The following is a 9,247-nucleotide window of genomic DNA, read 5'->3' on the forward strand; positions in this document are numbered from 1 at the left end:
CTACAGGGTGGAGGACCGCATTAAGAAGTGGAGAGCCGTCGCCGACCAGTGGCTGAAGCTTTGCAAGCTTTTATGAACTGCAATGGAGGAGACGTAGATGTCCCAGTGATTGGTCAGCGCAGGCAGCTCAGGGGGCACAGGGCTGGCTGGAGGGTCTCCTATCTGGCACACAGAAAAAACAAGAAAGGCATTATTATGAGTATCATTTCAGAAGACTGTTCTGTAACTATGAAGTCTTGAAGTCTAAGTGAGTTAACTGGTGATAGATACAAGAGTGATTACTATCAACTTTATCATAATCCATTAGATTAAGTCACTTAAAAATACCCCACAATATCATAGAAGAATCAAATGTGAGATACTTAACTTTCCACATATTGCGATTTTATTATAAACCAGAAAAATAATAAAAGTGACAAAAGTACTCGCTGACGTGAGCTGTATAAATGCACAAGGCATTAGAAGGGCATTTTTTATCTCTGCCATAACCAGATTTCACAGGGCGTTAGCTCACAGCACAGGACAAGCCATGAAGCCACAGAAATGCTTTGTGGGAGACGACAGACAGACAACAAAAGACAACGCCTATCCTCCCTTAATGCTCTCCCTCCCTCGCTTTTTTAAACATTCTGTCATGTACTTAAGGGAATCACACTCCATGGAATTTGACTATGGACTATGGATTTTATCTAGCAGATAACACGTTGCGCATTACATTGAGCTGGTGGGTTTCCCCAGAGTAGCGGGACAATACCCTACAGTAATTGTGGAAGTTGGATCTGGTGTGTAGCCCCTTAATGCATGCCATTCCACCAGTGGATCACCGTAATAGTCACTGAAAAACCTTTACTACCATAGTAGTAATACCACTATGACAGTACACTACACATGGCCTTTAGTAATACATAATGAAGTGATCATTGCCATCCTGGTAACAGTTATTTTTAACAGGGGCCGTGTCTTAATGGGTTAAAGCCGTCCGTGGATGAGAGTGCAGCAGACAGACTGCTGGCTATTCACTCCGCTCACCCACATGTTTTCTACAGGTGTGGGAATAAAGCACATGACCTCCTGATCCCAAGGCTGACTAATTCAGCACTAATCCACAGATGCTTACATGAAGTGGGCAGACAGGGCTGGACTGGTAATCTGGCATACAGGCAATTTCCTGGTGGAGCGACAGTCTTCAAATCCGGCCCACAATGTAGATGGGGCGGCCCACTGGTGCATTTATAAAGGGGATTCATGCAGTACAGAAGCTGGTCTATGCTAAAAAATGCCCAGGTCGATTTTTGGTGCCAGCCCAGCCCTGAGGGCAGATAACGTCTGATTTTCCTCAGCACTTATGAGCAGGGCTGCTGACAGCTTTGACAGGGCCCAGGACAAAGTCCAACCCCACTACAATACATACAATGTAATGAAAACCCTATTCTGGGCACCCCCTCTCCCTGGGCCCGGGACAAGTGACCCTTTTGTTCCCCTCCTGTTGGCTTCCCTGCTTCTGAATAAATAATATCAGCTTTTTCTCAGCCCTTTTTCTCACTTAAAGTGAGTAGATAACATCTGCTTTTCCCCAGGACATCAGAGACCACAAAGACTGACACTCAGTCAAGTGTAGATGACTAAGCACTTTGTTTACTCAGCAAAGAGGCTTCTGCATTGCCTTACAGTAATTGCTACTTCAGTGAAAGCTACATGTGTAAAGCTTTACTGAGAAACCCATTTCACACGAAACCAGTAGCCTACACAATAAATTATAATTCAAGACACTGACTGAGATAAGGAGCAACTAGAACAGTGCAAAATTCGATTCTCTAAATGTTAAATTAGCACTGGAAAAATACTCTGTATTGTATGAACAGATATGGTCAAAACATATTATTTCCCCTTCCTGTTTGTTCTATATGTGGGCGTGAAAGCGGTCAGGGGTCAGGCTTGTGCCGATGGCCCCATGTATTGACACGAAACAAACATGTGGGTCAAAGTTCAGTTGCTATTAAGTAGCATGTGATGTGGGTCAGAGTCAGGCTCTTGCACAGTCAGTGTCACACAGAGGTCGGATTAATCTTAAATAATGTGTTACTAGATTAAACTAGTTTAAAAATGACTGTTTTGAAGATGAATGCCTGGATTGACCCTAACACTGACTCAGAGTCATTAAAGCAACACCACGTACGTAGTTTCTGTCTTGGACCAGCCTGCAGGCTATAAGTAGAAGAATGATGAAAGGAAGAGAGACTCTCCCCTTTCTTAGAAAACCTTACTGCATTCATTCATGGCCCCAAGGAAGTCAGCCCAGCAATTTTGAAAGTACCTGTCATCCTGTAACAAGTTAATGATCCACTGATCTGCTTTTGGAAACATTACTGTAAACCTCCATATCAGTTGATCATTGAGTGTAAGGTCTAAGAAACTGCTATCTTCCTGCAGTTGAATGTCGGTTTATCCCCATTATTACCCCATCCCCCAACGCCCTCCCACCAACATATTTTTTGACCAGCTCCCTCCCTGCCATATTGTCGAGATGGACTGCTTCATCAAGATGAGCTAGACCAGGGATGACAAACTCAAATTCACAGGGGGCCAAATAGAAAGTCTGGGATGAAGTCGCGGGCCAAACTCAGCCCACTTACGTATATCCCTATGACACACCACATTTCATGTTCAAATCATGTTGATATATATTAATGGTGTATGTGGGTCAACTGTAAAATATTATTTGAAATTATCTTGTGGGCCAAATAAAATGACCCCGCGGGCCAGATTTGGCCCCCGTGGCCCGTGTTTCCCATCCCTGAGCTAGGCTTTTATCTTAAAACACTCTTCATTATAACTTCAGCCCTAAACCCTAGGGACACTATGGAGGTACATTGGAATGGCTTGGTAGTCCAGCTCGACAGGTAGCTCATTTCCGTATGACTCAGCCGCTGTCACCTGTTTCTGAAGCAGCTGTCCGATGTGCCGCAGACTTCGGGAGATTTGCAGCGTCTCGGGCGGAGGAGGCATGGACCTGTTCTGCCAGACCTGCTGCAGCCACTCAAAGTGGAACCGGAACGACTGAAGCCCCGTCTGGATGGACCGGAGAGTGGTGTTCAACTGAGAGAGAGAGAGGGAGAGAGAGAGAGAGAGAGAGAGAGAGAGAGAGAGAGAGAGAGAGAGAGAGAGAGAGAGAGAGAGAGAGAGAGACAGAGAGAGAGAGAGAGAAAGAAGGGGGATACAGACAGAGGCCAGGGCAATAGAGGAGACAGAGATAGATAGAGAGAAAGCAATAAAGAGACACAGAGAGAGAGAGAGAGAGAGAGAGAGAGAGAGAGAGAGAGAGAGAGAGAGAGAGGGAAAGAGGTTTAGAGGGGAAAGGGAGGCATACATTTAATCTATACTTTTCAAGCAGTGAAGAATGGTCAAATAATTACAATACAATAAATACAATAAACAATAAAAAAAATATGCACCAAGACCAAGAAGCATATTATCTTCGCCACAGTCATATAATCAAAAGAATCATGATAGCACACATAAAAAGCCCTGCTGCCTCCATGCTTTCAAGCTTCAACAAAATCAATAGTACCTGTAGGCTGCCCATGTCCTGTGCTCGTGACGTGATGTGTGGCAGAGTAGTGAAGTTGTGCCTGACGTCCATGTTTAATTCATCATGACTCTGGGAAAAGAAAACAAAAAGGCAGACATATAGGCATCCCATTAGTAAAAATATCTTGTAATTTCCTGACTGCCATTTCACTTCGAAGCAGTAAGTCTAACTTTGTGTAATAACTTATGCGAGTGACAAATAAATATCCTTGTGTTCTGGGACAGCACAATCATGCTTGATCTGCTCTTCCGATAGTGCAATGTTAGTCAGTAAAACTTAATTGTGCCCATAAGCAATTGAATCTGCAGCCCAATCGCATACAAACCTGACATGAGACAAAGACGGACCATAGAAAGTGGGATGCAATGGTGCTTTTGCATCCCCATGTTTGGGCTGCCTAAATTAGGCTTTCTCAACTTTTGCAGACAAATGAGTGTAGTAGTGCAGCAGCAGAAACATTTTTAAAGAAATGAAGAATCAAGAAAAAAATGCACCACCACTTTCAAACTCGTTCCGGCGCCCTTGAGACGGACGTACACGATCGAAATTGTAACATGGAAACAAGGAAGACATTACAATCCGCAGTAGCACAGGGAACCATAGGATTTACATTGCCTCGTTTAGTGTTTTAATTGCTTGTGGGATGAAGGGGAATTCGGACTACGTGGTGCTTCCTTAATCTAAAAAACCCCACATTAACTACCTCTAGAGCTCTGCCACAGAGTTTACGTTCACTACACTTATCTGAAACGTGTTGTGTAGTGTTAAGATGTTTTGTTATTTTTCTTAATTTCACTCAGACAACTGCTCAATGACGATGAAGAAAATGTCTTGCCGATTTGACGACTTGCAATGCAGCAGTCAGTCAGTGTGTACGGTAGCTCAGTGTTTGCTAACTCTTCCCACAAATCCCCAGGTAATCCACAGGACTTATTGACGTTAAGAGGTACTTCACTGGCTACAGTGTTGAATGGCGTTACAGTACAAACGGCTCTCACTACTGTGTAGAGGACTTGCTGTGTATATGGTCCTTACTGCAGTTTTGAAGGACTTCATAAATGATCCTCATCACTACAGGGTTGAAGAGCTTTATAAATGGTCCTTGCTAAAGTGTTGAAGGACTTGCTAAAGTGTTGAAGGACTAACTGGTCGTTACAGTAAAGTATTAAAGCACTTGCTGTATAAATGGTCTACCCCACTACAGTGTGGAATGACTTAAATATGGTCCTCACGAGACAGTTAAAGCATTAATACATGGTCCTCACTGCAGAGTTGAAGGACTTATAACTGGTCCTCAGTACAATTACTGTATGTCAGCGAAAAACGTTTGCACACTCCTTAGGACAGGAATCCGAGGAAGGCCGCAAGGTTGAAACATCCTCTCCCGGCAATAAGTTAATAAACAGAAGAAAATAGCATTAAAAAAGAACATAACCCTAGGGAATGTGCAAACCCAAGAAAAAAAACATCCCTTTTTTGTTCAACACCTGGGAATGTGCACAAAGTTCAGTCACAAGTGAAGAACTTATATAAATGGTCCTCAGTACAATAATGAAGGACGTCTAACAGGCCCTCAGTGGTACAGTGATCAGCACCATTCTTAAGGGACTTACAAATGGTCCGTGAGCGATGCGCTGCAGTTTCTTCATCTGCACGTAGAGGTTGCTCAGGCCGGAGCCTCTGTCCCGGCGGGGGGATCTGTTGACGTGGTGGGGACGCGCGAGGGAAAACACGGGCAGCAGCACCAGCAGAAGGCAAACATCCACAGAAACATGGGAGCCCAGCAGCACTGTCAGCAAAAATAACAAGACGCAAAAAAGGTTATTCTTTCTTTTCTTTTCTTTTCTTTTCTTTCTCTCTCACACATAAATACCCACTACCCCCCTCCCTCTCTCTCTCACACACACACACGGACACACAACACACACACACACACAGTGACTCTCGCTCTCCAGCTTTTGTGGAAACCCCATCATGACGCATCATGCTCCCAGCTGTCTGTCCTGTGGGTCCCGAGTCCCCCGGCCCTGCCTGCCTGCCTGCCCAGGGCATTGTTGCCTGGGCTTGTTTGTGACAATGGCAAGCCCACCACAAATGCCAAGGTCACACCGACTTGTGGCTCGGCCTCTCAGCTCAGAAGATACCCCTGCTCTCCTCTGCAGTCCCTGGAAGTCTCCATGTAGTCTGCCTTTTTAACAGACACTGTGCCTCCTTTACATGAGACATTTGATGCAGAATTAACTTAATTTAATTCTGAATAAAGCTTAATTCCACTTTGAAAACATCATGTAAACACTTCACAATTTAGGAATTAAAGGGGTATGCCACTATTTTGGGGCTTAATACAGTTAAAATCGTTGGCCAGGGTTTAAAAAGGTGGTAAAGTGTCTTATTTTTCATGTAAGCCGTTGTCTTGCTTTAAGACAAGTTAAAAGAGGGAGCATGTCGCTAAGCTAGTGAAAGTCAATGGATCCGTATACACGGATCCATTGACTTTCACTAGCTTAGCGACATATTTTTACTTGTCTTAAAGCAAGACAACGCTTAACATGAAAAATAAGACACTTTACCACCTTTATAAACCCCAGCCAACGATTTTAACTGTATTAAGCCCCAAAATAGTGGCATACCCCTTTAAATGAAAGTGCAATGCAACCTTGACGGAACTATTTCGTTCTAAATCATGAAGTTGCAGTTAAAAACATGCAAATGTGGCCATGGTGTCATGGTGGCTTTCAACTAGTCAGAATCTTGTGTCTGTGAATAGTCTCATTCATCCAGGTCAAATTAGTGTCAGGCAACCTGACTCTAAATAGAAGTCAAGTTGCCAAAAAATGACTTCAACCAAAAAGAGGTCAATTGCCTACAACTATTGCCTACAATAGAATCTTGACCAGTAAAAAAATCAACTTGTTAGTGGAGTGCTGTCTCTGGAAATGTGAGCCTGACAGTGACTCTCCTTATCATCCGTGCAGGAGATACCTCTTGCTCAACACAGTTGCATAAAGTAAGTCTGCGTGTAAGTCTGTGTACATCCTACATACCAAACATTGTCCAAACGTGAATGTGTGATCTTATGGCTCACACACACACCAATTATGGCTTAATTGCCTTCTCAGGCCAGAAGATGTCTCTACACTGCAGTCCTTGGAGGTGATGTTGCACAACCCAGGAAGAATGTAGGACCCACCATAACCATCCTGGCTTAAGCAGTATTGCTCCCCGGAAGTCTCCATTCAGCCAACACTCAACAAACATTACGTCATGGCAGATGTCATCTAATACAATCTTGCTATGACAAAAAAAAACTACAGTAATTGTTAGCAGGAAATGTGAACCCATGGCCTTGACACTGTGACTCAATCTCAATCTCAATCTCTGAAGATACCCCTGCCTCAGCACAGTCTAAAATTCTCCTACACTTACCACACATTGTGCCACAACAGTAGTAGCTTCAATCTACTTTGTAGTAAAAAAAGAAAAAAAAGAAGACAGTCTGCCTTGGCAACATCAATGAAAAAAGTGACAGCTAGAAGAATGTCGCCTCAGGATATAGGAATCCACGATGCTGGAGCCAGTCCTCACTGACCCATCTGATAGAGAGTTCAGGATGTAACAAGATATAGGTGGGTACCGGACAAGCCCCAACATGCCAGAAACGTGCACTAACAGCAAATAGCAGCACTGCTGCCCTCTCTCTGTATCTCTCTCTCTCTCTCTCTCTCTCTCTCTCTCTCTCTCTCTCTCTCTCTCTCTCTCAAGGCCCTGACTGAGCAGTGAGTAGTCAAATGTGATTCCCCTCCTCTGGCCAGTTAGGAAGCGACTCAGCAATTTTCAAATTGTACACCCATAAGCACTGACGTCATCCAGATTGCACTGCACTGAGAGAGGGAAAAAAGTTACACTGAAAAATAAGGTTACTTCTTTTTATCTTCCTGCATATCATATTACAACAGACACACTACAGTTACCCCCCCCCTGCGAGTTTCGATTATTCTCATTTCTTTCGGCTGAGTACACAATGTAAATGGATAACGACCTTTCTTGACTGGAGCCATTGTTTGTGTCCAGTGTTTGAGCGGCGTAATTCAGGAGTTTACCTCTGGGTCATAATACCACACAGGAAGTGGGTTTTTAAAGCTGCTGTCCTGTTGCAGCGTGATGCTGACTTCGGCCCAGTGCAGTAAATAGATTTCCCCCGTGATTCCATCCACAGCCATCCATGTGAATCTCTCTCTCTCTCTCTCTCTCTCTCTCTCTGCTGCACCCTCCCCCCTTTCTCTGCTGCCCCCCCTCTCTCTGTCTTTCTCCCGATCCCTCTCATCAGGAAATAAGGGAATGAACTGAAGCCAGTGATGCAGGTTTCCTGGATTACACTATGCCGTAAAATGAACTGAGTTAATCATTTTTAGAAACTGTATGAATCAAGATGATAATTATAAGAATGACAAAACAAATTACTGTAAAAACAACTGATATGCTTACAGCATTTATACAGAAATACCCAGAGACATACTTACACAGTGTGCCCATCCACTTTCAATTAACATAAGAAAAGTTTAAAATGGCAAAATGCACAGTGCTGTCTGAAAAATCAACAACACAGCTAATCGTTGAAGCTGAAAAAAAAATGTTGTAAAAAGTCTACACATCCACAAATCATCCCACCTATTCATTATGAGCAAGCAGCATCACAGCTAGTCACCAATCGTCAAAAGAAAGGTTACTCGTCAGCCACAAACGTCTGGTCATCCCAGCTATTCAATCACTGATCTGACAGGAGGACCACCAGGTAGGCTATTTCTTATTCGTCACTCTCTGATAGTGACCAGGCAGGCCAATCAGCAGCACTGAGGGACAAGCACATGTCCACTTGACCCATACGCCTGGGGAATTAGCTCCTCACTCAATAACCACAAACAGATAATAATAGAGATACCAGGCCAGAGCCAGACAACAACAACAAAAAAACACTCAACCAAAATAAACTTACATTTCATCTTCTGTCCAAAATCCGTGCGCTAGTAAACAAAGTGGTGCTCTGTGCTGCTGAGCTGAACTATCACTCACTCTGTGCAAATGTTTGGTCTGCTGTGTGAACTTCCCCTTTATAGAATGTGTAGCCCATGACACATCACCATGCCTGAGTCATCCTCTCTCTCTCTCTTCCATTGACAAACGCTGAGCTGACGCCCCCACGACCCACCACCCATCCCACACCCAACCCCTCATCTTCCCTCCACCTCAATAGTTTCCCTTTTTTGTTTGTTTTTGTGAGGAAAGAAGCATGTGTGTGTGCACACGCTCTCTCTCTCTCTCTCGCGTGTGTGCACACGCTCTCTCTGTGTGTGTGTGTGTGTGTGTGTGTGTGTGTGTGTGTGTGTGTGTGTGTGTGTGTGTGTGTGTGCGTGCGTGCGTGCGTGTGTGTGGGCAGCATATGCGGGTGGTCAGTATGAGCGCATGATGTCATCAGTGGCAATTTCAAAGCTCTGGCCATTCACACGTGTTTATCAATTAGGCTAGGCTACTATATGATGTAATTGTCCCTCAACATTGAAATCGTAACGGCGTTGCCCACTATTGTTTTACTGCACAGATAGGCTACCAATTGTCCAGACAAACCATGATTCACAAATTCAGGATATCCTACAATTCTTA

At 44.0% G+C, this 9,247-nt stretch overlaps 1 protein-coding gene across 1 annotated transcript; it reads right to left on the reverse strand.

Moving 5' to 3' along the window:
* Positions 1-8,655, reverse strand: LOC134436805 (interleukin-11-like). The gene is made up of 5 exons (XM_063186153.1): positions 8,583-8,655; positions 5,203-5,378; positions 3,569-3,658; positions 2,935-3,096; positions 1-162 (listed from the first exon to the last, which is right to left on the reverse strand). Exons 1-5 carry the CDS (start codon positions 8,587-8,589, stop codon positions 1-3), a joined length of 597 nt encoding a protein of 198 aa, XP_063042223.1. The 5' UTR covers positions 8,590-8,655.
* Positions 8,656-9,247: the final 592 nt, after the last annotated feature.

Source organism: Engraulis encrasicolus, chromosome 20 (assembly GCF_034702125.1).
Source record: "Engraulis encrasicolus isolate BLACKSEA-1 chromosome 20, IST_EnEncr_1.0, whole genome shotgun sequence".
NCBI classification, from domain to species: domain Eukaryota; kingdom Metazoa; phylum Chordata; class Actinopteri; order Clupeiformes; family Engraulidae; genus Engraulis; species Engraulis encrasicolus.